This window comes from Pundamilia nyererei, unplaced genomic scaffold, assembly GCF_000239375.1.
Source record: "Pundamilia nyererei isolate P.nyererei 1_Seehausen unplaced genomic scaffold, PunNye1.0 scaffold00002, whole genome shotgun sequence".
Taxonomy (NCBI): Eukaryota; Metazoa; Chordata; class Actinopteri; order Cichliformes; family Cichlidae; genus Pundamilia; species Pundamilia nyererei.
In genome coordinates, this window is record NW_005187403.1 from 3,943,723 (window position 1) to 3,971,477 (window position 27,755).

At 41.3% G+C, this 27,755-nt stretch overlaps 1 protein-coding gene across 1 annotated transcript in view; it reads left to right on the plus strand.

Annotated features, from left to right (window-relative positions):
- col5a1 (procollagen, type V, alpha 1) overlaps positions 1 to 27,755 on the plus strand; it is a 73,499-nt gene that overhangs the window by 39,460 nt on the left and 6,284 nt on the right. The window contains exons 10-63 of the mRNA XM_005720520.2: positions 1,017 to 1,058; positions 1,578 to 1,640; positions 1,742 to 1,816; positions 4,359 to 4,451; positions 4,912 to 4,968; positions 5,099 to 5,152; positions 5,353 to 5,406; positions 5,565 to 5,618; positions 5,747 to 5,800; positions 5,886 to 5,939; positions 6,375 to 6,419; positions 7,169 to 7,222; positions 7,683 to 7,727; positions 8,476 to 8,529; positions 8,622 to 8,666; positions 9,583 to 9,636; positions 10,609 to 10,653; positions 10,893 to 10,946; positions 11,582 to 11,626; positions 11,748 to 11,801; positions 13,497 to 13,604; positions 14,969 to 15,022; positions 16,009 to 16,062; positions 16,854 to 16,898; positions 17,087 to 17,140; positions 17,227 to 17,271; positions 17,382 to 17,435; positions 17,621 to 17,674; positions 17,771 to 17,824; positions 18,453 to 18,560; positions 18,671 to 18,760; positions 19,274 to 19,327; positions 19,618 to 19,725; positions 19,824 to 19,931; positions 21,018 to 21,071; positions 21,199 to 21,252; positions 21,353 to 21,460; positions 21,541 to 21,594; positions 21,713 to 21,820; positions 23,517 to 23,570; positions 23,766 to 23,873; positions 24,007 to 24,060; positions 24,165 to 24,218; positions 24,312 to 24,365; positions 24,453 to 24,506; positions 24,610 to 24,717; positions 24,980 to 25,033; positions 25,109 to 25,162; positions 25,321 to 25,428; positions 25,660 to 25,713; positions 25,800 to 25,835; positions 25,931 to 25,984; positions 26,101 to 26,368; positions 27,599 to 27,711. Of these exons, the coding sequence (XP_005720577.1) occupies positions 1,017 to 1,058; positions 1,578 to 1,640; positions 1,742 to 1,816; positions 4,359 to 4,451; positions 4,912 to 4,968; positions 5,099 to 5,152; positions 5,353 to 5,406; positions 5,565 to 5,618; positions 5,747 to 5,800; positions 5,886 to 5,939; positions 6,375 to 6,419; positions 7,169 to 7,222; positions 7,683 to 7,727; positions 8,476 to 8,529; positions 8,622 to 8,666; positions 9,583 to 9,636; positions 10,609 to 10,653; positions 10,893 to 10,946; positions 11,582 to 11,626; positions 11,748 to 11,801; positions 13,497 to 13,604; positions 14,969 to 15,022; positions 16,009 to 16,062; positions 16,854 to 16,898; positions 17,087 to 17,140; positions 17,227 to 17,271; positions 17,382 to 17,435; positions 17,621 to 17,674; positions 17,771 to 17,824; positions 18,453 to 18,560; positions 18,671 to 18,760; positions 19,274 to 19,327; positions 19,618 to 19,725; positions 19,824 to 19,931; positions 21,018 to 21,071; positions 21,199 to 21,252; positions 21,353 to 21,460; positions 21,541 to 21,594; positions 21,713 to 21,820; positions 23,517 to 23,570; positions 23,766 to 23,873; positions 24,007 to 24,060; positions 24,165 to 24,218; positions 24,312 to 24,365; positions 24,453 to 24,506; positions 24,610 to 24,717; positions 24,980 to 25,033; positions 25,109 to 25,162; positions 25,321 to 25,428; positions 25,660 to 25,713; positions 25,800 to 25,835; positions 25,931 to 25,984; positions 26,101 to 26,368; positions 27,599 to 27,711 (3,690 nt within the window). The remainder of the gene's footprint in view (positions 1 to 1,016; positions 1,059 to 1,577; positions 1,641 to 1,741; positions 1,817 to 4,358; positions 4,452 to 4,911; positions 4,969 to 5,098; positions 5,153 to 5,352; positions 5,407 to 5,564; positions 5,619 to 5,746; positions 5,801 to 5,885; positions 5,940 to 6,374; positions 6,420 to 7,168; positions 7,223 to 7,682; positions 7,728 to 8,475; positions 8,530 to 8,621; positions 8,667 to 9,582; positions 9,637 to 10,608; positions 10,654 to 10,892; positions 10,947 to 11,581; positions 11,627 to 11,747; positions 11,802 to 13,496; positions 13,605 to 14,968; positions 15,023 to 16,008; positions 16,063 to 16,853; positions 16,899 to 17,086; positions 17,141 to 17,226; positions 17,272 to 17,381; positions 17,436 to 17,620; positions 17,675 to 17,770; positions 17,825 to 18,452; positions 18,561 to 18,670; positions 18,761 to 19,273; positions 19,328 to 19,617; positions 19,726 to 19,823; positions 19,932 to 21,017; positions 21,072 to 21,198; positions 21,253 to 21,352; positions 21,461 to 21,540; positions 21,595 to 21,712; positions 21,821 to 23,516; positions 23,571 to 23,765; positions 23,874 to 24,006; positions 24,061 to 24,164; positions 24,219 to 24,311; positions 24,366 to 24,452; positions 24,507 to 24,609; positions 24,718 to 24,979; positions 25,034 to 25,108; positions 25,163 to 25,320; positions 25,429 to 25,659; positions 25,714 to 25,799; positions 25,836 to 25,930; positions 25,985 to 26,100; positions 26,369 to 27,598; positions 27,712 to 27,755) is intronic.

Below are 27,755 nucleotides of genomic sequence, written 5' to 3' on the forward strand. Positions count from 1 at the left end.
AGTCAAATAAGGAACAACATAACAGGACAACTCAGGAAACATGACCTAAATAAGGAACGAAATACAAAAATACAAGGAACTGAGAATACTGGGCCCACATGGCCCAGGACCATGACAGACCTAACAAGTCAGATTTTTACAGGAAAGACGCTTCTGTAAATACATTTATTTGGTCAGTAAGTAATTTTAAGTAGCACAACGTCTGGATATTTTGCAGGAATTTTGACAGAAATTATGCTACAAGTACAAGTGTGGGCTGTATTATGAAGTGCTAACTTCAATGAAAAATATATACATGTACAGACCCAGCCCCTCAATCAGTAGCCACAATGCAGGTGACACACAGGAATAACTGCAGGGATTGAAGAAGAAAAAAAAACAAGTCTAAAGGAAGTGTTTAAAATAAAAATGCTCTGAAGGCAGCTTGAACTTTGGAGAGTGGGCAGAATTTTAATCTCAGAAAACAAAAAGCCAAATTGCTGCCACAAGAGCAAACAATGTGGTATTTATGTAGCTGTAGAGCTGCACTGATGCATCTGTTAAGTCAGATCCTTGAGTCTTTGAGACATTGAAATGAGATGAACTGCTATTATTGCCTTTGCAGTGTTACTGATCAGGCCCTAACTCAAACACTAACCCTACACTTAGACTGAACTAATTCCAAAATGTTCATAGGCATGGCTAAACTGGCTTTATGTTTCAGTTTGCATGTGTGAATAAGTTTAACATCCCCACTGATCTGATTAGCCCTTAACTGAACTTGTCCGGGTAGGGGAAGCACCTCAGGATGGCTTTGCCTGTTGTTTGCAGCCACTCTCTCGTTCTCTGTGGATCGACTGCAAACACAGCTGCCAGTGACAGGCATGCATGCACATGAGTCAGCAAAGATGGGAACATGATGAAGGGACAAGTTTACAAGTGAACGTTTTCCTGTGTATTGTACTCAAGTGTGACAGTGTTGTTTGCAGCCACGTGCTTATGAATGAGGCCTAATGATTTGTGCTTGTGTGTTTCAGGGAATGTTAGTGGAAGGTCCGGCTGGGCCTGAAGGGCCAACAGTAAGTCAATCTTCCTGTCTCTTAACTTCCTGCGTTTTCCCCCCCCCCCCCCCCTCGCATCGTAATCGCTGCCGTTTTTCTTGGCAGCCGCTTGGTAAAGAAAAGCCAATAGAGCTTCCTTTCACGCATTCATTGTTTGTCTGCACTACCAGAAAATTTGAGTTTTAATGCTTTGCTGGCTCCCGATGCAAAAAGGAGTGGCCAGAGCAGTTCCCCCAAAGCGGTTTTTGGACTTGATTAGATGTCGAAGGAACGTCGTCATTTATTTAGGAAGATTCCTTTAATACAGATTTGCTTTGACACCCTGCAGATGGAGTCCAGCCACTGAAGCATTGCACTACAATATAAACAAATAAGAATACCCCACAAAGATTTACAGCTTCACAGCCTCTCTTATAAAATATTGCCACATGCACATTCCGTTCTGCTGTATGTGACCATTTTGCAAGATGAAGGCAAAACCTTGTATTGTATTGTGTGTATATATAGAAGTTAAATGAGGTTTTCTGTTTAAAATAGGGTCTCCCTGGACCCCCAGGTGCTTCCGGCCCACCAGGCAGTCCTGGAGATTCTGGAGAGAGGGTAAGGGTTGTTTTTTTTTTCTTTAATGTCCTAAACATCACCAGAGGTTTACAAATACAAATAATAAAACACTCACTTGTGTTTGTAATTTCCCATCTAAGGGTCTTCCAGGTCGTCCTGGTCTTCCTGGTGCTGATGGCCTGCCAGGACCTCCTGGAACTGTCCTGATGCTGCCTGTAAGTAAAATACAATTATTCTTCTTCTTCTTCCAAAGTCAGAAATTCTAACTTAGTGCTTTAATCCTTGTTTAACCTCCTTTAAGACCAATTGTTATTATTGACACCGTGTTTTAGCGATAACTTATACAATGAAGTGGAATAAAGGGGGTTTCCCATCAAGCCATTTATGATGAGCTTAACCCTTACGAGTAGGGGTGGGTTTTGATTTATTGATTAAAATCGATTCTGGCTTGGATAACGTGATATCGATTCATTAAAATCCTGAATCGATTTTTTTAATATAAATTTATTTTGCCCGAAACGCCAGAATCTCTGGTGAAACCTCACAAAATTTCAACAACCACCAAACAGCTAAAACAGTGAATGAGAGCAGGAACACAGATTCTGCACATAAATGTAAACACAAAGCGCAGACCCTCGGATAAGAATCAGTGAGATGTCGCCTTTCTCACCCGACGGCACGGACACGGTCGGGGCTGAAAGCCGGCAGCTCGCTGATTCTGATGTTTCGGCGGGTCCGCGCTTTGTGTTCACGCCCTTTTTGCGCTGATTCTAAAGCTGTTAGTTTGATCTCTCTCCAAACAATATTGACCGAACCAGCAGCAAGAGAAGATCCAAACTACGCTTCACATAAACATCGTCATGAATTCCCTCTGACTTTTGCTGTTTTGCTTCCACCACACTTCATGCACAGCTCTCTCTCTCTCTCTCTCTGTACTTCAAGAACAGTTTCCCGTCTAAAAATCTGTTTTCTGCATTATTCGCTTGCTTGTTACGCACAAGTCTACCGTTGTTTACAGCGCTGTTGGCCGCTGTTTTTTTCCTTTCACTTACTTCCGAAAAGAAAACCTCATTTCTGTTGTTCAATGGGCTTCTGAACAAATGTAAACTTTTTAAAATGATGCAAAATGCAAAACGCTCAGCTGTGTCTCTAATAAAACCGCTGTAACTTCAGAGGCCATGTTCATGTGTTGATTAATGTTCTTCTTTCGTTTTTGATGTACTGCAGAATATTTTTATAAAATCCCAGGCCAGGAAAAATCACCTTCATGTTTTTCTGTGTTTTATCTTCAGCTACTTTGACACAGAAGCATCTGCTGTGATGCTCACACCTTTGATAAAGTCTTGCGAGTTTCAGCTTCCTTTTTATAGATACAAAAATATGTAAATGTTCTGATCTGAATTAGAATATTTCTGACTGTCTGAGGCAAAATTTCCCAGATACAAATCGAATTGAATCGAATCGTGGATCGAATCGTTTCGGGACCTTGTGAATCGGAATCGAATCGATTCTAGAAATCAGTGACGATACTCAGCCCTACTAACGAGCGTTTTGTTGCATAAATATGTGCTTCAACATGTTGAGTGAGATTCTTAAATAACAGCTGTAATGTCAGCTGCTTTAAGCTGCACAAATCCTAGCCAAGTCAGCAAAGTTAATGCTACCGAGCATCTTTTTTTTTTCTATGTCAGACTTGACCGCAACAGTTGCTCAGACATCCTAATAGCTTCCTGTGATGTCTACCTCCTCCGCTTTCTTTATTAGGTGCTGGGAAAATGCTGCTGCTGCGGTTGTAACTGATTAGTTGTGCAGATACAGAGTTGTGGTTTCAGGATTCCTCAAAAACTGTCTGGCGGAGTCATGTGGCAAACTCTGTCTGGACAAGGTGTTCTGGTGTATCTGCTGGCAGAAAGCCGGCGATCCTTGAGCTCCAAGTCTAATGAGAAACACGCCTTCTCATCATTTCAAGACGTTCTGTCTTGAAATGATGGAGTCAACATGAGCAGCACGGCAGGGTTAGGTGGCAAATCTAGACACTGGTGAAGCAGCTTCTCTTTTTTTTTTAGCCATTTCTTGATAAATCAGAACATCTCGTTTGCATGGCAGAGATAGAATCAAGTGGACGAAGAAAAACTGCGGGATTTGTGGGGAAAATATGAAAAAATATTGTTTTTATTCAGCTGCAGTACATCTGACTCATCCCTGATGTTCTAGATCAACGGTTTGTATTTTGCTTCGTGGCAACAACCCTCTCTGTGACTTTGAAATCCTGCACAGCATTTCACTGCTGTGTTGCCTCTGCATCTGCAGCACAACTGACAGTCAGTCTCCTGAGGACTGTGCCGTGTAATCCAAACCAAGATGTCTGGCCCAAACAAAGTCAAGAGTTGCACTATAGGCATGAATATTCATGTTAGGGTGTAATTCTGGCTTATCACCACCAGATGGCAGTCGAATGTGAACATTATGGCCTGCAAGCAGCCATGGATGGAGCTGATTTGACAGCTGGAGGCTGTAGCATAGTTGTTGTTGTTGTTTTTGTTGTTGTTTTTCTTAATTAAATGGACAGACTGTATTAAAGAAATATTAGAGCTATTGTTGGTAACAGTGTGTGGCTGTATAAACTTAAAAGATTAATTTTGCCACAGGCCAGCACTTTAGTCCTTACACATGCTTCTCTTGGCTCTCATTTTTTTGTTTCTTGTGTATTCCTTTTTATGGGACTGAAGTCTCACCAAGCTATCATTCCTTCCATAGTTCAGACTCAGCGCCGGAGGTGACTCTGGGCAGAAGGGACCTGCTGTATCAGCACAGGAGGCCCAGATGCAAGCCATCATGCAGCAGGCTAGGGTAACAGTTTACACCTTCACATTTCTGCTATTTTTACTGCTCTTTGTTGCTAAACTCTGCAAACTATAAGATTCTCATGTGGAAAATATCTTATTTCAGATGATTTCATTCTATACTTTTAACTTTTTTCCCTCACTTCTCCTCAAATGTCATATTTTTTTAAATTTTTGTTTCGTTTTTAACATTTTGTTACTGCTTATCACATGACTTTTACTGTGTTTGTGCCACATTTCCTACAATGTTCTTCCTCATTTATTATTAATAGATGCTGCATTTTGTGAATTAAGTTTAACATTAACATGCAGAGCACAAGTATAGACACAGTATACAGCAGAGACAAATATGAATTGCTAAATCTGCTGCAGTTCTATTCACACATGAGCTAAATTGTCCTCTTTCCTTCTTTTCCATATGTTTCATTTGGTTTCATTTTTATGTTATTTCTCCTGTCTTTGGTCAGCTGGCTATGCGCGGTCCTACAGGGCCAATGGGTTTGACTGGCAGACCTGGACCGCTGGTATGTATGGCAAATCACCTCCCAGCAAAAACACTGAAGCACAAATACTCTGATCTGCAGATTCTGTGGCACACAGGATGGTCTTGCTCAATTGTTATATGAATTTTTAGTCAGTATTTTTCTTTTTAAGGGTCCTCCTGGTGTACCAGGACTGAAGGGGGAGTCTGGAGAGGCAGGACCTCAGGTACTAGAAATCACCATGCTACATTCTGTTTTCAGGATCTGTTTCTGATCATATCAGTCTAAGCAAATGTGGAAATGTGTTCACTAATGCTGAGCCTTTGTAATATTCCGTTACTAGCAAATCAGCTGAAAAGCCTAATTTAGGTGGATAGATTGGAAATGAAAAAGATGGCTCAGTGATTTACAGCACCTTTGTTTTAGGGACCACGTGGACCTTTGGGAACACCTGGACCTCCTGGAAAGTCTGGTAGACGAGTAAGTTGTCAACCAAGCTATTCAGCAGCAGAGAAGTAATATTAAGACTAAGCATGATAGTTTTTATGCACTTCACAGTGTTTGTTTGCGATTGCAAATAGTAAATGCTCTGTGATTGTCTTGATCTGGAGGTAGAACATGTGCTGTTGCTTTTACAGGGTCGCTCTGGAGCTGATGGTGCCAGGGGCATGCCAGGACAGACTGGACCAAAGGTATGTCGTCTTTTCCATTCACGATGCACTTAAATGTGCCACTTTTGACAAAAAGATTTTTTGAAGTTAATTTTTAAGCTGAGGTGGTGATCTATATCATTAAATGTTCTTTTTTCCCCGCTTTTAAGGGAGACAGAGGATTTGATGGTCTGGCTGGACTTCCTGGTGAAAAAGGACACAGAGTAAGCATTTTAACCTTTAACCTGAGAGGTGTGTGCCTGTTGGAATTTGGACAACAGTTAAACATGTTCATATTTGTTTTCACAGGGTGAACCCGGCCCCCATGGACCTCCGGGTGGTCCTGGAGAGGATGGAGAGAGGGTAAAACAAAAAAAAGAAAAGAATTTCACTCCTGCCCCTTCATTTTCTTATCAACCTCAAGTGCTGTGCACACGAAGTCGCACTATCTGAATTTGTTCTGCTCTTGCACAAATGACTTCTTTGCAGGATTCTTCCCAAACACACTGTTTTGTCATCATTTGAATTGAACTTCCACTTTCTCTTCCTACTTTCTCCTTCTCGTCGATTTCGTTCCTTATAATACGTTCAGTTTTTTCTTTTTGCAAAAATACCTTTTCCCAATTTCCCTCACCTTCTCCATTAAACACAACTGATGCAACTTGATCCCCCACTTCCTCTGTTTCTTCATTATGTTTTCACATTACACACACACACACACACTTGCACATCCTCACTTTCTCCTCCATTATAATTCACTGTCTGTTCCACAGCCTGACCTGCTCTTTTCTTTCCCAGGGAGATGATGGAGAGATCGGACCCAGGGGACTTCCTGGTGAACCAGTGAGTGATCACATATATTACCATTCAGTCTTACACTCAGGGAAATGTATAAGAGCTGCAGGCCTGCTGTCATCATGTTATTGTGTTACTGAACAATCATACTGTCGGCTGGTATGATATATCACATGTTCATAGTCATATAGACTTGGAATTTTTTATTTTTTTGTGCTATTGTGGTGCAAAGTGAATGTTGATCAGAACTCATGTGTACAGGGGAATCTCTAGTGGTGAGAAAAGCAAGCAGAACACATCAAGCTTCTTTTAATAGCCTCCCACACCCCGCCTCACCCATGCAGGATACTCCCTGCGGAGGGTGGAAAAGACAGGAAAAGGAGCAACCATCAGAAAGCCCTTGATATTGCATGTTATGATCTTTTTATCCACCAGGGTGCGCTACATTGGTTTGAATTCACACAGTCAGGACAATCCATCTACTTGGGTAACTGTAGCTGTGAGGCATGGCACACAGAAAGAAAATCACAGCACTGTTTCATGGGTACGGCTGAGGGAAATGCAAGAGTAGTAAAAAAAGAGAGAGAGAAAGAAAGAAGGAAAAAAAGGAGAGTGGGCTTCAGCTTTCCCTCACATCTCACTCTGTAGAAAATCCTCAAGGACATTTGGAAAGTGAGGTTATTTCCAGCAGTATAATTTTGAAACTTGATTTAGCTGAACGTGTTTAATAATGCATCAGTCCTTTTTCACAGGTGTGATATCACTCTCAATCTCATTTCCCTTCATTTTTACCACAGGGGCCTCGGGGTTTGCTGGGACCAAAAGGACCTCAGGGACCTCCTGGACCACCTGTGAGTGCCCACCCCCCACCCAACGCTCTCACCTCTCCTTCAACTTCGCAACTTTTCATATCCAGCAACAGTTTAGAGAGCGGAATCAATTTTTTAGCATCTCATAAGCAGCGAGAGAAAAGGGAAGGGCAAACAACAACCACGGGGAAATACAAAACTCAATATCTCTCAGACACAATATACAAAAGAGTAGCATATGTTATTGAGTTTAACTTCAGCTTCTCTGATAGATGTCTACAGTGCAGCGAGGCTTCAATCTAATTTGTTCCAGCGGATTTAATTTAACGTGGACACTGCACATTTTTGAAACTGATATCTCTCTGTAGGAGTTAGCGATTCAAATATATCAGACTTTAAAATTCATTCACACAGTCGATTCTGTCCATTTTAGTCTTTTATAGATTTGCTGCCTTTCCCTTTTCATTTTTTGTTCTTAATGTTCTTTTGTCACCTGCTGTAGGGCGTTACTGGAATGGATGGCCACCCTGGACCCAAGGGAAACATAGTAAGTGAAGCTGGAATGAACTAAATTGCCTATATGTGCAAACTCTCAGATAAACCAACACGCACAATTTCAATTTCAATCAACGTTTGCTTAATTTCACCCTCAAAAAAGCCCATGATATGCACTCATGGGCAAACACACACAAGCACACACACACCAGTTCAATCAGACATTAAGACATAATGAAGAATAGGCTGCCTGTGTTTAGGTCTATTTGAGCAGTCCACCTCGGCCGCTTGTACCATTCCAGCTCAATTTCAGGCAGCGCCCGGCTGTAATGAGAGAATGCCTAACTGAAGCAGCTCCTTTGTTCTGTTGGGAACGATCCAACGAGGTAGAGATGAAAGACCAGGAGCGTTCCCCGACTCTTGGCCTGAGGAAATATAATTGATTGCCAGTTATCTCATTGGGAAAGGTGTTGTTGTGTTTGTGCCTCAGCAGTTTCTTTCATTAGGAAAGTAGTTGCGGTAATGTGCACTGTGTACGCGTGTGTGTGTCTCTTACCTCGAGCCGTGGAAAGATGCTACTCCATCAGTCCAAAAGTTGTGGCTTATTGTGTTGTTATGAGGTAATCATGCAGAAGTGTGCTACTGCTTCTCATTTATATTTTTTCAGAGGAAATTTTCCCCTTTGTTGGACAATGCTGGTCACCAAATCAGTTTCACATTCACACAGCCTGGTTGAAAATCAATAAATTATTCAGTCTTTTCTACATGGGGAGATTTCTAAGACAATTTTTCTTTTTCAGGGACCCCAAGGAGAGCCAGGACCTCCCGGACAGCAAGGCAACCCAGGAGCCCAGGTGAGTGATGAAAATGTAGTGTGAATTTAGATCTTTCTTTCTCGGAAGTGTGAAATGAAAGCTTGCTGATCATTTCTGTATCCTCCCCACAGGGACTTGCAGGGCCTCAAGGACCCATTGGACCTCCAGGAGAGAAGGTAACATACCACGTGGCTCTAAAATCCTGTAACTCCACTAAAAAAAACTCTAAGATGCTTTAAAAACAAAAAGAATCAGAATGTATAAAATAGCTGGTCGCATTCATTTTCATGAGCGGAAAGCCAAGTTGCTATCTTATTCAGAAATGCTTATCACACAATTATGCAAATGCCTCCTCATCCCCAATGCAGGACTAAATGTTGCCTTGTAGACGGTACAGACAGATTAGAATCCTGATACATTTTAATTTCATTTCAGCTAAATTACATTGGCTAACTTATATGGAGCACACTCACTTTATTATTGAGCATTTGGGATTTGGTAATGTAGGTACCGCGTGTGCCCTGATTTTAAAAGACATTAAAGCCATCATGATATTTGCTAAGTGTAATAAAGCGAAACAGTAGACTTAAATCGTAGATCTTTGTCTTAAGAGCTTGAATTTAATACAACACATTCAATACATATGCAAGACTTTGCCACCCCAAAACACCATGTAAATAATTTTTGGGACTAGAGCTAATGAGCATAACAAAGAGAAAAGAAATCTGCATCCTATTATCGTCATGATTCATTTTATGTGTCTGTACCTTTGCTTGTCTAAGAATCCTACTGTTTGTCTTTTGGCCACTGAGGTTAAAAGAATTATAATGACAATAAATGAAATTTTACGCACACTCATCATCACCAAAGGATGACACCTACAGGATTTTGTGATCCCCTGGGTTCTGGTGTCATGTGTGGGCTTCTGGGATATGTCTCGCCAGCATTTGAATGGATTATGTAACAATAGTCAGTGTTATATCAGCTAAACCTCACGTTGTTGTTATACCGATAGACATCTATATCCTGTGATGGCTCCGTGTGCTCTTGTTATCTTGTCATGTTTACTCTGACCTTCTATCATCTACCCAGGGCCCGACCGGAAAGCCAGGCTTGCCAGGAATGCCAGGAGCTGATGGCCCTCCGGTGAGTTTTTAGGCCACGTTTCCAAAGAGCCGTATTTTATCTTTTTCCTCCCCTCTGTCTGTTTATAAAGAGTTTTTTATAGGTAGCTGTGAGAACTCACATTTTTAAAGCCATATCTCTAATTTTATTTTATACAGCCTTTTGCTTCACAGGATAAAACACATCACAACAGACGCACTTTATATAGGCAAACAGTCCCTCTGACGTCCCTGCACAGACAGTACACCTGCTATAATGGCAGATGTTTCTTGGAAGGTACCAGGTGGCACCTAAGAGAGATAGGGCCAAGATTTGAATAACTACAGGGCAAGAAAAAGATTTAAAAAAAAAAGCAAAACAGAAAAAGGAGATAAAGTAGAGCCCCACGACACACAATATCTCTCAGCCTTTTAATAATTTCTTTTGAGGGTAGCTCTCCCTGAGTTACACAGCCAGGCTGTTCCTGTTAAATCTGTTTTGTTGCATATAAAAAAAGCACAATATTCCCAACCTTAGTGCTCCCTTTCTGCCTCTTCTCGTGTATCTGTTTCTCTCTCCATCCTCATATCACTAATAGCCCATCAGAGGGTTTGCACAGCTCCTTTTGTTAATGAGAATGCAATCATTTTCCTCTTAGTCCTTTCAGATGAGCATCCATGCATGTGTGTGGATGTGCGCGTTTTTTTGATGAGGTGGAGTTTTGTGTCATACATGCACGAAGCTGTTTGCTATATTGCTTGTACAAAATTAAGAAAATGACAGTCTGTGCTTTTTGAGCTCAGTGATAGCTAGTAGGGCCTCTTTAATACAAATCTCAAATGCAATTAGACTGCAATGGCTCTATTTTTTTTTTTTTTTTTGCAGTTTTCCACTTTGATACGTCCCTCCAACAGTTTTAATAACCTAATTTCTCTGTTTAAGGGGCCTTGTGGTATTTATGGTAGTAATTATCCTCAAATGAAATGCCATAATATTGCTCTTAATAATTCACAGGGTCACCCTGGAAAAGAGGGGCCTTCTGGAGAGAAAGGCCACATGGTGAGTTTTATTACATTTGCTTCCCATGAGCTAGCTTTCATTTCTTCCTTCCTTTATTTACGCTTTTCTCGCTTTTTCGTTTCCCCTCCTGTTGTCCTTGTTCAGAAACATTTGCATAAAATGTGTTTGCATTCACGAAGATAAGATTAGCAAAATGTGTGCGTGTGTGTGTGTGTGTGCATGCTTGGATTGTTAAAAACTACGTGCTGCAAACTCTTATTAAATATTTGTCTCTCTAGGGCCCTCCTGGCCCTCAAGGACCTATTGGTTATCCTGGGCCTCGAGGCGTGAAGGTGAGTTGATTATCAACCACTAAGAAATTAATTTTATGTATTTTTTTGTACTTTGCGTTTAATGTGTTAATAGTTCCCCAATATCTCATTTGAGTGTTGTTGTTGTTGTTGTTTTTTTTTTGTGTTTGGCCAACCAGACTAGTGTGATTTTGCAAATAAATAAATAAAAATCCCCTTAAAAATGTTTTGTATAGGCTTCTGTCTGTGTTTGTCAGAAAGACTGAGATGGCAAAGGGGCTGATAACAGTTCAAGGTGCACAGCCCTCTCCTTCCTCTGTGCCATTAGTATCTGATGAAACCGAGACAAAAGAATTCCCATCAAATAATTCTTGGAAAGAAAGTGTGACTGATCCAATCATTAAAGCTGCTACTGAGCTAGGGGGATCACACAAGTGGCTCGACTCGTAGCTAATAGTCCCCCTGTTACATGGCTGAAGTCTGCTCTCAGGGAAGATGAAAAGATTGGTCAAGAAGGAAGAAACTTTGTATGCTAATTTATACACCAAAACAATGAAAATGAATCCATCCTAAAGAGTATCCTCTTTTGCACAATTTACTTGTAAGTTTTTAAAAAAGTGTAGCCGTCCGTTATCCTCCCCACTGGTTTGTAATTTCTGCCTGTTCTTGTATCACAGGGAGCTGACGGTGTGCGTGGCCTTAAAGGACACAAGGGTGAAAAGGTAAAGGAATTCAAACAGCCGGCTAAAAAATGTCTAAGAAAGTTGTGTGGACTTATTTGATCATCTCTGCATGCATACCAATCAAATGGTTTCAACATCGTTTTCTTTATCCTTCTGCTAGGGAGAAGACGGCTTCCCCGGCTTCAAGGGAGATATGGGTATCAAAGGCGACAGGGTAAGGCTTGTTTGTTTAAACTTGACTGCTGGATGAATCACTCAAATGATCACATTAATGAAACAACTCTTAAGTGCTGCACTCAGAACTAGCTTTGTTTTATTGGGGGGGTGAGGGTGACCTTTATCCACAGTAAGTGAAAGGAGCAACCACTCCTGTCACTTTATCCACTTTCATTGCCTAAGCCTCTGTGACTACCGCACAATTGTGGCTAATGAGCAAACATAAGGTGTTGTTCCAGTTGACAAGCGGTTTGTGTGCGTGCGTTTGTTTTAATGTGAGCAGTTTCCAATTTCTTTTCCATCCCCATTGCCTCTTTCCAGTCACTCCTAACCTCGATAACTTTAGGAGAAAAGCGCGACTTTGACAGGTTTTCCTGACTACAGCCTCTTTCTCCAAAGTGCTTCAGGGATTTACACTGTCAAGTCTTAAGAAAAAAATGCTTTCTACAGTAAGAAACATAACTTGCACAAGCCAATACTTCAAACATCAACCCTCCAATCCCTGACCAGGCTGTCTCTAGCTGAGCATAGAAAGGAAGGAGAAATCAATGGCACTTTAAACCCCTTTAAACCCGGGAGAGAGACATGGGGCTCCGGCTTATTTTCCTCTGGAGATGCAGCAGATCCAGATGAAAGCAAAGATTTGAGGAGGCCCTCTGCTTTGGAGATGCACATAGACTGGAATGTAAATGACTCATTTTGAAGCGTGCCTATGAAAAGTGTGTGAGTGTGCTCAATTTAAAGTGTTCTGTTTGATGAGCTTGCAAGTGTGAGTCAAGTACAGTTTGTCTGATGCCGTTTTAAGTGCTGGTGTGCGAGCACACTGGCTTTGCCTTCAACTCTGCGCAAGCCTTTAGCTAGATATCTTTTTACACACCACCAGGTCTCATGCAACAGTGACTGGCTGTCAGAGTGAGTTTGTAGTCTGTCACTTAATATGTGTCCCGCTTGAAGGAAAGCACACTTAAAAAGAGAAGCAATATTAAAATAGCTAATTTCTTTAATGATGAAGCAACAGAAATTAGCATCCTTAAGCACCTTTTAACTCACAACAGTTTTGAAATATAAACAAAGAATTGATTGATCTCTTCGATGAATAATAAAAGCAAAGCATTCTTAAGTTATAGAGCAAAAAGTGACCATATTTGTGCAAGAGGATGGAGGTCTAAGTTGCCAAAAGTGCAAGCTAGCTTGGTTAGCAACCAGCTAATTAGTGCTAATAGATGTTTTGCAGGCACGTGACCGCTTACCAGTCTTGTAGGACATTTCGCTCAAGTGATTGAATAGCCAACTAAACATTATGTAAATGAGATAAACTATGGCAACTATGAGTAAACATACAAGTTGATATACTCCCTCAGAGGAAGTAAAACACTTTAAAGGCAAGCATCTTGCTTATTAAGGTAACAAGCTATAGACTATAGAGAGCAAAACTGTTTTTTATACCAGTCATAACAAAATACTTGTTTCAGATCTCTCTTATAGTACCCAGATTCATTGTAATCACCTTAGAAAGCTATATGAGTGGAAAAATATTCCCACTGATGCTACTAATTTGTGAATGCACAGTCAATAGAATAATCTTTGCAAAACCTGAGGGGAAAGATGTGCTCAAGTACCTTGTTTTTGTTTGTTTGTTTGTTTACCATACAGGCTAATGGCATTTGTATTTTTTACATCTTGTGCTTTCCAGGGAGAACTTGGACCAGCAGGACCCAGAGGTGAAGATGGCCCCGAGGGGCCAAAGGGTCGTTCCGGGCTTCCAGGAGATGCTGGTCCTCTTGGCCCAAGTGGTGAGAAGGTGAGATTCTTAAAAAAACTGACTTAAACAGAGGCAGAGTAATTGTTTGACTGGTCCAATCCTTATCCAGTGAGGACAGGCAAAACTTGTGTTTGTTATTCACAGTGTAATTTAAAAAGCAGATATCCATCCGAATCTTGGTCACACATTAGCTCTCTTTCATGCCTAATTATAGCCTTCACACCAGCTTTTCCCCACACACTGATCCGGTTCTAAAAATACCGCTGTAGTGTTTCTGCACGTTTTAATGGAGATGTTACTCGCTAGAATAACAGAGTTTTTATTAAACTCACAGATGCAAAGAGCTTACAGCATACTGTGGGAGAGAGCCAGCCTTCTTTCCTTGCATTAAGTTAGGAATGTACATGGAATTAGGAGACCAGCGAGGTAAAGAAAGTCTGTAGATAACTCGTAAACCCTATTTAGACTGTGTGGGCATCTTCACAAGTGCTGCTATTTTGGTTTATGTAGTTCATGAAAACATCTTGTGTTCAACATTATAAATACTTCTTGCATTGCAAGAATCAAAAAAAATTAAGACACTGCTTTTGCTACAGACATAGCTGAAATAGAGGCTGTGGAATACGGGATTGATGAGATTTATAAGCAGAGTGCTTCATGTATATAGAGCTGTTTGCGGCTACTCTGTAGCAACCTGGCTAATCACAGTAAACACAGTTGGCAGCCTCTGTGTAGTGGCTGTAGTGTCCTGCTGCCCTTCAGATGAGTGTAGTAGTTCAGCTGGGTACAGAGAAGGTTCATATACAGTATAATGTATGTGTAGATTATAGGTACTATAGCAAAGACAGTGTTAATATTAAATTATAAATCAACAGACTCTTACTAGACGTTGTAATTATAAGTTTTAATTTGATGCCAATTGAAATCCTCTGTTGGCTTGAGAATGTTTAATTAAAAACATTTATTTACATTTTTTTTACAGGATTTTATTTGAAATAATCCCATCATCGCCATGCATTTGGCAGATGCCAAAAGCACACATTTCTCTCAAAGTCTGAAACATCTTGTCTTTTTAATATGAGAAGAGGTTATCACTGGTTATCAGGTGTCACGGATTAAGAGGAATAATTTGGTACGGCTCTAATAAGGAGTTTGGTTTGAGGCAGGAGAAGATCAGTGGATTAAGTAAATGCTGCGTTAAATGTTCAGTTTTTACATTTTTACATAGAGCAGGAACCTTATTAAGTCTCTTAATTTGATGAATCGTTTCATGGAGCTCAACCTTGTCGTTTTTTTTGTTAAAAGTAGTAAATTAATTTTTGTAAATACTTTTTGATAAACTTTTATAAGCTCCTGTCAGGACCGTATATAACAGTATACTTACTAATCTTTCTCTTTTAAAGGGTAAACTCGGAGTTCCTGGATTGCCAGGATACCCAGGAAGACAAGGACCAAAGGTAATTGCATTTATACTGCTAAAGAGCATTGTTATTAATTTACTGATTTTACCATATCCGTGCTCGGTTACAGTAATTACTGTATGTTAATTTGGGCGAGGCACCAATGAAACCAATGATGCCGCTAGATGAACATACAGTATTTCACCACCAGTCCCTGGGTTAGCTCTGTGTTATCTGTTAGAGCTTTCTGTGTTCATGGACACATGAACTTGCGTGACACTTGTTAGGGTCAGTCGACTGCTGCTTTTTACTATTTTATTAAGTTCCATATTTGCAGAGCCTGTCAGGTTGGTTTAATTGCTGATCATCTAGCTCTCCAATAGTTTTTTCGTGGCTGAAAATATACCTCCATTCATAAGCCTTTTCAGGTTATGTCTACTTACGTGTAAGTTGTTTAGTGTATGGTGTTAATAATCCCAAATTATTCTCAAATAATTGCCTTTCTTTTTTTTTTTAACAGTTTTTTTTTAATTGTGCTTTAATGTGACTTTATCTTTCTTTTAATTCAGTGTAATAATTTAAACTATGTCTTATTTCCTTGCTTTGGCCAACATTGCTTGTTATTAAACTTACTTGACAATTTAATTTAAGCTAATGTTAGAACTCACAGAGACACAGTTAACCTGACCAAAACGTGCTTTTCTGTGTGTATTTGAAAGAGAACGAGGAAAATAAAAAATACACACACGTGCATGTGCAGGCTGCTTTTGCTGAACTTTTTGATGGCTCATCGTTTAGCCTCTCTGAGGCAAAGCTGCAGTCTGACAAGCGGACATGCTTGAAGCTTCCTGATCAAAGAGCTGGGGATTTGAATATGCTATTTGGTGTCAGCCTTCAGTTGCTGATACAATAGCAATAAAGGAATGCTGTTACTTGTGTGCATGCAGTCTTCTGTTAAATGTATTAAGCCAAGGGTATAAACAAGGAATATAGTGACTGTGTTTGCTTCTCAAATGATTAATTGCTCTCTTGCTCACACACAGGGATCCCAGGGTTTCCAAGGTTTCCCTGGTGCCAATGGAGAGAAAGGAACTCGGGTATGTATGTAGATAGACTTCTTGATATTCTTCTCATTCCCTCAAGGGTTGGATACAGGCGTACCGCCAGAGACAGGCTCCCGTCCCAGCTCCAGATTTATCAACCTAGTGGAAGTTGCATGGCTCTAACACAAAGCAACAGAGACACAATTGCTCACCATCGCAATTGCTTTTCATTACCACTTGCACAATTCATTTGGATACCCCAAAAGCTTTGTTTATCACTTTGTGGCTCTTGAGCAATGCTTCATTTTCTTTTGTCGAAGGGATGGGTCATTAGCTCGCCTGCAAGAGTAATGGTTTGTCAACACGAGTGGAGCAAGGCGCATTAAGCTTTGTCATCTTCACAAAACATTTGTAAAGTTTATGAGACCCAGCTCCGAGACAGAAAGGGATAATAGAGCTATTAAGATAGTTTCACAACACTTGTTTGAAACTTAAAAAGCTACATAAAAGATTTAATAGTTTTCCTCATTAAATTTGTATGTAGCCAGTGTCATTGTAACACTGCTGCAAAATTGCTATATCATGCATAATTGATTATTAAAATATCATTTTCCAAGGTGGCAATGACTTCACATGTAAGTGAAGATAAATGTTAATGGTCTTTTTTTTTTTACAGTAAATCCTATTTTATTATAAAAAGACTATTTCTGAGCTCATAAATGGCTCAATTGTGCTTGCAAACATTTCTGTCTCCTGGCATTAGAGTCATTCTTCCAGAGGATGCAGGATCTTAATAATGTGAGTGGCATTCCTTTGATCGTTGTGTGTGTTCTTCGTGTCCACAGGGAACAGCAGGAAAGCCGGGCCCACGCGGACAGAGAGGACCAACGGTTAGTCTTACTCAGCAGACTCGTGCTTCCATGCAGATGGCAAACTTGGCACCTGAGTAAAAGTGGCCGTTCGACCTGAGCGTGCTCGAAGGGGAATCCACACTGAGACAATAACCAAGCTTTTCAGATCACATGCATCCTTTACAAACTTTTTTTTTGTTAAAAAGCTTTTTTCTTTCTTTCTTAAGGGGCCTCGAGGAGAGAGAGGACCAAGAGGACTGACAGGAAAAGCTGGTCCAAAGGTGAGTATTAGTATTTATTTTAATGCCACTTTCTGAAATATGTCATTATACATGTTCACATTTGATTCCTTATTTTTTGTGTCCAGGGTAACTCAGGGAATGACGGCCCACCGGGACCTCCCGGTGAGAGGGTACGTACCGTAACAGCATCACCAGAAGTCATTTTATTCTCGGGACGTGCAGAGGTTTCGATCACACACGCGATTCTTAACTCAATTATGTGCTTTTTAAATTTTTATAGGGATTGCCTGGGCCTCAGGGACCAACAGGTTTCCCAGGACCAAAGGGCCCCCCTGTAAGTCCAGACACTCTACTGAAATATGACCTTTGCCCTTTGTCTTTCCATTCTGTGTGACCTTTAATATAAATTCTTTAACCCCTTAGCAGTCCTACAAATTTACAATTAGTCCCCTAAACCATCCAATGTACCGTGGGCGGTACGTCCGACTGCTAACAGGTTAATTTGTTTGAAATTCTCAGGGACCTGCAGGGAAAGACGGATTGCCAGGACATCCTGGACAGAGAGGAGAAACTGTGAGTGTGCTGTGCTTTGGTTATTCAACTCTTTATCTTATATCTACATCCACTGAGGCAACTTTATGACTTTTATTTCCTTTTTATAATACACAGGGATTCCAAGGCAAAACAGGCCCTCCTGGTCCTCCAGGAGTGGTTGGACCTCAGGTGAGTGACAGCCATTGAGTGTTTCTCTTAGTTGCTTCATTGACGCACAGCTTTTTGTTCACTGTATTCCTTTGTGCGCAAACAAATAGCTATCAATTTCCTACAAAAAATAATTAAATATGCATTTGCATTGTTTTTCGAAAAATTAGGCTCTTGCAGAATTGCAAACCTTTCACACACAGAAGCACAATAGAAACCTATAAGTTGTCATTTGGAATGCTTTCTTAGCATTTTGCTCGGTGAATGAAAATCGATTTAGCTCCTCTTACCTATATCTCAAGAGCCACGACTTAAGTGTTGTTTATCCTCTTTCATATTTGCAATGGGCTCTTCATCCATTATGCATAAATGTTTAACAGACTTTTCCTCCCAGCCGTTCTGCTAATGCCGGCTGAGGACGTTCATAATAATGAAGCTGTATGTGGCTTTAATGACTAGTAAGCCTCCCACACAGCAAATGTTCAGCTTTTCCTCGCCACATTTCTAATAAATGGAAAAATTGTTATATCATTTTTGTGTTAATTTGCTGATTTTGCTCTCTGCTTTGTCCCTCTTTTCACACTTCCTCTGTAACTTGGTTTTATACTTTAGTGTTGAATGGGATATATTTATTTATTTTCAATTCTAGGGACCAACAGGTGAGACTGGACAAACGGGAGAACGTGGACACCCTGGACCCCCGGGACCACCTGGTGAGCAAGGTCTGCCTGGAGCTGCAGGAAAAGAAGGAGCCAAGGTGAAACTTGATGTTCTATTTATTAGTAAACTTTTTTTAAACACTGTCAGCTAATTAAAATACATGTATGTAACTACAAAGCTCGTATTTGTTTCCCATTTCACTTACAGGGTGATCCTGGCCCTGCTGGCCCGTCTGGTAAAGATGGCCCACCTGGGCAAAGAGGTTTCCCTGGAGAGAGAGGTCTGCCTGGTCCTGTGGTTAGTATTGCCTTCTGCTTTGTTTAAAGCCTCGTGACAAAATCAATATCACTCACAGCTTGGTTATTGCATAATAGTTCTGGACTATTAAATTTCTGTAAGAATGCGGTAAACCTCAAGAAATGGAGATGATATCAGATCTACTCGTCAGTAAAGGAACAGCCTGCTCTTGGCTGATTTTTCTATCTTTTTCAAATAATTCTAACTTGACAAAGTCGTGTCCTGGTAGTTACGCAACTTATACTGTTTTCTTCATGCCATTTTATTACAAAGCCTTTTCATTAACCTTAGGATTCAGACTTTATGTGATGCACTAGCTCCTTTGGGTGTTTGCTGCAGTTTTGCCAAACTGTTTTCCCCTTCAACTCTCAACCTTCACTTTGGAATCTATAGAAGGCTTTCCATCTCATGCTGAGCCTCTGTGCAAATAAGGAGTGCAGTGTAAGGTAGAATGTGTGCTTCCCCAACAGATGTGTTTGTTTTCTGAGGCCTTTATTTCACTCTCATCTGCAGGGAGCTCATGGCCTGAAAGGGAATGAGGGTCCTCCTGGCCCACCTGGCCCTGCTGTGAGTACAATTTACCGCATCCGTATCCCCACTTTGTCACTCTCACCTTCTGTACTCTCTCTGCATCTCTGATATCTTCATAGTAAAGTTCCTACCCTCAGCTATTCCAGACCCTTATATAATATAATGATATGCACTGTTTGCTACTTACATAAGGGAGGTCTGACCTATTTGATGTGCCTGATATTATGCTTTAGTTTCCTGTGTTGGATATCTTTGATATTAATGGTGTCTTATTTCGATAACTAGCTACCAGCTAGCTAATAACACAGTGTGTGGTACTGCTGTAGGGTTCTCCTGGTGAGCGTGGTCCTGCAGGGCCAGCAGGACCTACAGGTCTCCCAGGACGCTCTGGCCCCCAGGGACCTCCAGGCCCTGCTGGAGAGAAAGGTGGACCGGTAAGAGCACCACATTGTAAGAATAGCATGGCTACACTGCACATTTTTGTCTCACTGACAAACACAATGTTGCTCTATGTCAACAATCATTACTTTAGGGAGAGAAAGGACCTCAAGGTCCAGCTGGAAGAGATGGTATTCAGGGACCTGTTGGTCTGCCAGGACCTGGAGGACCTCCTGGCCCACCTGGAGAGGACGGAGACAAGGTACAATAGTATTTTTGGTTTATTTGTATCCACGTGAAGAAAAATATAATGCAATTTAATAAAGCTGCACTTAAATTTCTTTTTTTGGTTTTTGAGCAGTTGTTGTTTCACAATCTGTGTCTCTCTGTGTACGCACAGGCCTAAACTAGACACTAAACTTTGCAATTGGGCTCCCAGCCAGACCCTCTTGTCTCTTTCTCTGTGACCTTAAAACGCTGTGAGGGGAATTTGTCTGACAGGGTTTGCATCGATTAACAGATCCTTAAAAGGAGAACTGGCCTTGTTGCTGCTTTGTACCCATCTTTACAAACAGACACAGAGAGAGAGGCAGCGACAGGATGGGTGAAAGTGACCCTTTAGTATTCAGATCCAAGCAACTGCTCATCCCTTCTAAAACATTTGCAGGAAGATCAGCTGCAGAAATACTCAGAGGATAATCTCTCATCCTTTGAAGAATGCCTCAGTTCTTAACTGGCCTTACAACATTCCCCGTGGTGTAAACGGACAAAGAGAATACAGAGGGTATTTGCCATGCAGATAAAAAACGATCTTGCCAGATAATGTTTACATACATTCAGACACTTTCTCATTATAAGCCCAGCTCACAGGGAATGGATAAGTCCAAGGCCTTTATTTAGGAGACTAAAGCCACCACAGAAAGAGCTTTTTCTGATTCAAACACCAAAGTAAATGCCTTTGGTTTTTGGTGGTTATTAGCATTATTTTTAACACCCACACAGGCATTTGGGGGGAACAAAGTACAAGGTTCTTCAGTTGGTATATTCTGGTTTAAACAGGTTCTGATGGGAGTCATAATATATTCTGTTTTGGCTGCTTGTTCTGTCACTGAGTCAGCCATCACAATAAGCCCACTTCAGAAGTGAATTATATTTTTTAGAGAAGGAGTGATGTAATTGAGATATCTATAGGCAGATCTAAAGGTACAAAACAATGTTTTTTTGAAAGGAAGGACAGTTCAGGCAAATTAGAGATTGTTAAGAATATTCATTGTCAAACTTTTATTTTCCTTTTATGTGCATACCACTGGCTATTTTTTTGTTTCACGCTTTGATGCTCTCTTCACAGGGAGAGATTGGAGAGCCGGGCCAGAAAGGAAGTAAGGGTGACAAAGGAGAACATGTAAGTTTGTCTGTAGAAAACACATCATTTAGTCATTGTTTTGCTTTCTAGAATTCTGAGGCTGATACATGAATTTTAAATACTGAGTGACAGACAAAATTACGCATTTTCATGTCCCCAACTGCAGGGTCCACCCGGTCCTACTGGCCCTCAAGGACCTGTTGGAGCACCGGGTCCTGCTGTAAGTGTCCAATTTGAGCTATGTGTTCACATTATTCAGTGCCTTATCTATGTGTTAGCAGACTGACTCTCATTATCTCATTATCTCTTCTGCTGTGCAGGGTGCAGATGGTGAGCCTGGTCCCAGAGGTCAGCAGGGTATGTTTGGCCAGAAAGGAGATGAAGGATCCAGAGGATTCCCCGGACCTCCAGGCCCAGTTGGTCTGCAGGTGCGAACTAGAGTATTAAGCAAACTTCAACCATGGTTTTATTTAGAAAGATCTGATTAAATAATTTTTTAACCTTTCAGGGCTTACCTGGTCCACCTGGCGAGAAAGGTGAAACTGGAGATGTTGGTCAAATGGTAAGAGCTTGGTTTGTGCACATTCTGACTGTGTTATCATTGAGCACCTTTACACTACAAGGAGCATGAAGATGAATTCCATTTCTTAAACTGAGGTGGCTCTGCTTGTTGCCTACAGGGTCCACCAGGTCCCCCTGGTCCCAGAGGTCCCTCAGGACCCCCGGGAGCCGACGGTTCTCAGGGACCTCCCGGTGGTATTGGAAACCCTGGTGCTGTTGGAGAAAAGGTAAAACTCTTTTTCTATTTCTTTTTTTTTTGATGGAATGATTTTAGCCGGAAACTCAACCATTCATGTGTATAATGTAGTTTGATTAGTCCCGTCAGTAGTGGGACTTTTGAGGCTGATAACATAATCAATATTTAATGAGTTGAAATTCTGATATGACACATTCATATCAGCTGTTTAGACTCCTGACGATCGAACAATTCCTCCGTTATAGATATATTTGCGGTGCTGGGTATGTTTATTTTCAGACTCACCTGTCATAGAGAAAAAGTTTTAACTTGGAGAAGCGAACTTAAAAAAGTCAGATTCATTGTGCTAAGCAGTTTGTTTGGGTTGTGTTTTATACAAAGACTGATACCTCTTGAAAGGCTTTTGCAGCTATTAATATTTCACATGCCTATTTATATGATACCATTAGGGATGTTTTTTTCCTACTCGAGAGTGACAGATGCACGCCAAATCGAATGGACAGGGTGTCATTCCCGACAGTAGCCTGCTGCTGGGGTGGAGAGATTATAAATAAATTGTCAAAAAGATCTTACTGCAATTCTAAGAAGATAAATGCATTATTAAAGGCGGCTACAGCTTTCATTTGTTGCTGCTGCTTCATCATGCTTTGGTAGTTTTTGCAGCCGCTGGAATGCAGCGCTGGGCAGTTTTTTTGTTGTTTTTCAGCGCTTGCTGTCCGGGGTGATGGTATAATTTGCTTTATCTGGTTCGGTCAATAGAATCACCTCTTGCTCCTTTCTAATCTCCCCGAGGATAGCCTGTCCTGCTTCTGTGCAAGCAAACACAGCGGTCTTTGGGCTAATCGGGCGTCAGCTGAGCTGGCATTTTATTATCCAGCCCAGGGAGCTGCCAAGCGACAGAGTCCTGGCCTTTTTTTGGTAAACACATCCCTCACTGTGTCTGTGATGAGCAGCTGCCTTTTCCTGGTTTTCCTATTCTCAGCAGTCCTTAGTGAAGGTCATCATAAGAATGGAGTCAAGGCCTCTGCAGGGCTTCGGAGGCGCAGCATTGCATAAAACAGCAGCGTACGCCGCTAATACAGGCGGATCAGTGAGGCTTGTAAACAGCCATACCAGCTGCTTAGAGGGAATTTCTTGACAGCATGGAGGCAGATTTTGGAAAACAGCCAGACACTAATTTAGAGTATCAGTTGATGTTCACAACACAGAGCCATTGTTCATGCTAGAGGGAATCTGGATATGCTTATCATAACGAGTCACTGTGCAGCTTGTCGTTGGCTCTGCAGAGCTGTGCCATCAACTGACATCCTTGTCTCCCAAACATGACATGGGCTAATATTCTTCCACTGAACACGTGTGTGGTAGACCTCAGTAGGGAGGACAGTAGTCTCATATGGCAGTGAATCACGATAGTGCTTGGCATATAGGTGAGTCAACAGGGCAATAAGGCAAAAGGAAGAGGACAAGATATATGGGCAGGGTCCAGGGAGAACAGTGAGGTCAGTGCCGTCCTTGCTCCTGCCACCCAGTCTGCCTGCACTTGATGAATTGAAATCTCTTGTGCCATCTCTTTCTATTCCCATTTTTGGTGACAAGGACACTGGGACAGTGAGGGGCTGCAGTAAATTATGGGATTTTTAGAACCACAATAGATCAACAAATCACTTTACTTGTAATGTATGTCTCTCTCTCACCTACTAATACCCCTTGTTGCCCACCTCTTTCAGGGAGATACCGGTGAAACAGGAGAGCCAGGCCCTCAGGGAGAAGTTGGCCCACCAGTGAGTTATCTCAGTCTATTTCATTTCATTTTTATTAAAAAAAACACAACAAAGAGTTTATCTATAATGTCCATGATGTTAAAAAGAGATTGTATTTATCTTCCACAGGCCATTTTCCTCATGTTGTACACTAGCAACTCTGAATTCTAGCTTATACAAGTAATTGCACTGGTAACATGCTGCATATTATTATAGGGTTCAAGAGGAGAACGAGGAGAGAAGGGAGAGGCTGGTCCGGCTGGTGCTGCTGGACCTCCAGGCCCTAAGGGACCCCCAGGAGATGATGGTCCAAAAGGCAGCCCAGTAAGTTCTGTTCCAGGTTTTTTATTAAAATACACTTTGCAACATAAGTCATTAAGCAGAGGACGATCATAGTTGCTTAAAAGTAAATGTCTAAAAAATAACAAACAAAAAATGTAACTTTATTCATTTTCAGGGTCCAAGTGGTTTCCCTGGTGACCCCGGCCCCCCTGGAGAGCCTGGTCCAGCTGTACGTATGGCAGCTGTTCTGTGAATAAACCATCCAAACTTAAGTCTTTATGCACTTTTTATTGCAAAACATCATGACTGAGACCCTCTTCAATTCCAATACAGGGCTTAGACGGTTTACCGGGTGACAAGGGCGATGATGGAGAGGCTGGTCAGGCTGTGAGTGTTATTTTTTCTTTTCCACTCTGCTGCATGTCATTACTGAGAAATGTAAATAGTCTTTTCAATGTTGAATTATTTCTTTTAAACCAGGGTTCACCTGGACCAACTGGAGAATCTGGTCCTGCTGGACCACCAGGAAAGAGAGTAAGTGCTGCCCTGCACTGTCTTACTCCTATCCTTGTGAAAATGTTAAAAAGTTGCTTAATTTATTTTATTTTATTTTTTAAATAGGGGCCTCCTGGACCTGCAGGACCTGAGGGAAGACAAGGAGAGAAGGGAGGCAAGGTAATTCATCCAAAAACACAAAAAAAAATTTGTGTAAGTAAAACAACCTAACAAATGAGCTAACATCAAATGTTTTCGTGTGAATCATTTTCCTGTGTGAAAGGGAGAGCCTGGGTTAGAAGGTCCCCCTGGAAAAACAGGTCCCGTTGGTCCTCAAGGATCACCCGGAAAGCCAGGTCCTGAAGGTCTCAGGGGAATCCCTGGTGCTGTCGTAAGTATCTTATTTCTCAGCCTCGCAGCGATTCATCACTGTCATACCTTTATGTAGTGTGGTTTTGTTTAACCCCTTAGCAGTCCTACAAATTTACAATTAGTCCCCTAAACCATCCAATGTACCGTGGGCGGTACGTCCGACTGCTAACAGGTTAAACAGCATATATGATTCGCTAATTTGCTAAATAAATCCAGAATATTAAAAGGAACTGGTTTTCTTGTGAAGTGGGGTTAAAAAAACTCTACAAATATTTTTGCAGGGAGAACAAGGTCTACCTGGTGCCCCAGGCCCAGATGGACCTCCCGGACCTATGGTGAGTAGAAATAACTTGTATTGCCATGCCTCATATAATGTGCGACTGGATCTGACAGCTTACATTTTCTCACAGGGCCCACCTGGCTTACCTGGTTTGAAAGGAGACTCTGGTGTCAAAGGAGAAAAGGTGAGCTACTTCAGGAACCAATTTAGTGATTGCTGAGTTGTTTTTTCCTTTTAGTTTTTTGTTTTCCACTGACCATCAAATTCTTACTCCTCTGATTGGAACGTGTCTCATTAAATGTTGCTTTGATTACATGTGCTTGTGTTGTTCTGTTTGCTCAGGGCCATCCAGGTCTTATTGGTTTAATTGGACCACCAGGTGAACAGGGAGAGAAAGGTGACAGAGGCCTTCCTGGTCCTTCTGGATCAGCTGGTCCCAAAGGAGACAATGTGAGTAAACAACACTGCACCTACATTTTTGAACAGCAGCTCAGTTTGTGCCATTAGTTAGCTAGCTATTGACAGACTTTTGTTTGATCTTCCTTATTTAGCAAGAGCAAATTGGTACCACTGGTGTTAATATCTTTCATACTAGTCAATACTGTTGCTTTAGGAATAAAGAAGGGTTTTTTTTCCTTGGCACACAACATTTATCGATTTGCAATTTCTCTTTTCTTTCAGGGTATTGCTGGTCCTGCGGGTCCACTTGGTCCCATTGGCCCCCCTGGATTACCTGTAAGCTTAGCACGTGTGTCTTACTATAGACTCATGATGTAATGTTTGAGCCAGTACTGATCACTTGATTGTCTCTGTGTTTTTAGGGTCCCCCGGGTCCTAAAGGAGCTAAAGGCTCATCGGTAAGTGATTAAGCAAAAGCTGCAAAAAAACGCAAGCATTTATCATGACACTTATTTACGAAGATGAACCGCTGGTTTCATTTTGTCCTGCTCAGGGTCAAACTGGACCAAAGGGAGAGACTGGTACACCTGGACCTCCTGGCCCTCCTGTAAGTAGATGCTCTACTTTTTGAGCAGTAAAATTCAAAATGACGAAATCAGTCATTATAATTTTGGTTGACAGTAACCGACATTTGTCTCCTCTCGTGTCATCTCTCCATAAAAGGGACCTCCTGGTGATGTCATCCACCCACTCCCCATCCAGGCTCCTATTAAGGGCCGATCACGTAGGAACATCGATGCCAGCCAGATGGTGGACGATGCAGCTATGGATGCCAACTATAAAGACTATGATGATGGCATGGAGGAAATCTTTGGCTCACTTAACTCTCTTAAGTTGGAGATTGAGCAGATGAAGCACCCACTGGGCACCCAGGGCAACCCTGCACGTACCTGCAAGGACCTGCAGCTCTGCCACCCTGATTTCCCTGATGGTTCGTGTTACATTTAGCCCAAATTGGTGCTTTGTTTAATCCTCTTTCTTTACGCCTTTTAAACTTTAACAAAATCAAACACAGCTAGCTAGAAATGTTTGTAGAAAGTCAGTGTTACTGGCCACAAATCGGGTATGTAATGTTAATGGTGAAACAAACAAAAAAAAGAAGAATACAGCCTGACTCAATATTTCCTGTTTCACTACATGCTCTTTTAACCCCTCCACCACCCCAACATGCACATCTGGGCTCCAGGGGTGGATATACTTGTCACCCCTTATTTCTATATTGTAACATATACAGGGAGTCATGTGCCCTGCATAACTTAAACCCAGCCTTTAATAATGGGTCATGATGAATAAATCCGAAAGATGCTTACAACTAAAAACAAAACAAAAACCAAAAATAAATTAATAATATAACAATGCATTAAATTAAGTAATTTTTTCTTAATCTGCCTGCAGATTAAAAACCTTTTTCTATTCATATTTGAATGTGTTGACTGGACAAAACAAGCCATCGCATTCCTGTGTTTTTCTAATATTTATTTATCATGAAAATAATTGTTAGTCACAAACATACGTCCAAATATAAATCACTGTTTAATTCTGTTTTGTAATACAGAGGCGTATTATATCTGCAGTGTATCCGTCACAGGAGCGTGACACTTGCAATTGCTCACATACGGACTAGTTAATTACTAATTAATTAGTAAACAAAGTACTTTTCCACTTCTCGGTGCATCATCCATCTCTAGGTGATGATGTTATCAAACAGCAGGATTTACTTTTCAAAAATGAATGTTTGATAAACCATCTGGGACGTCTGGCGTGCTAATGAGTGAGGTGCATACCGCATAACCACAACATCCAAGGTTCAATTCCCTCTAATTGCTCCAGTTTCCTGATCGCTGTCTGCTTTGGCAGCTGTTAAAACGAAGCCAAAACCTTAAAAAATAGGATCAAATAATGAAATTAAATAATGAGTTATGCATTTATTAGCAATGCTAATTTAGAAGAAAAACACCCACAGTTTAGAATGTGTTTAATGTGAACTGAAGATGTAAACACAGAGGCACGACACACCCAGTGTCTGGCCTTACCTTGACCTCGATGAAACACTATATATATATATATTGAATTATATATTCTGTGCTCTCTCTCTCTCCCATCCGTGTGTGTGTGCGTGGGTGTGTTTTTGTGTGTCTTCTCCCTTCCTTTATCTGTCCAGGTGAGTACTGGATTGATCCAAACCAGGGCTGCTCCCGGGACTCCTTCAAGGTTTACTGCAACTTCACAGCAAGCGGCGAGAGCTGCATCTTCCCAGATAAGAAGTCTGGAGGGGTAAGTCTGGCTGTGTGTATACAAGCAATGCAATCGCACAACAT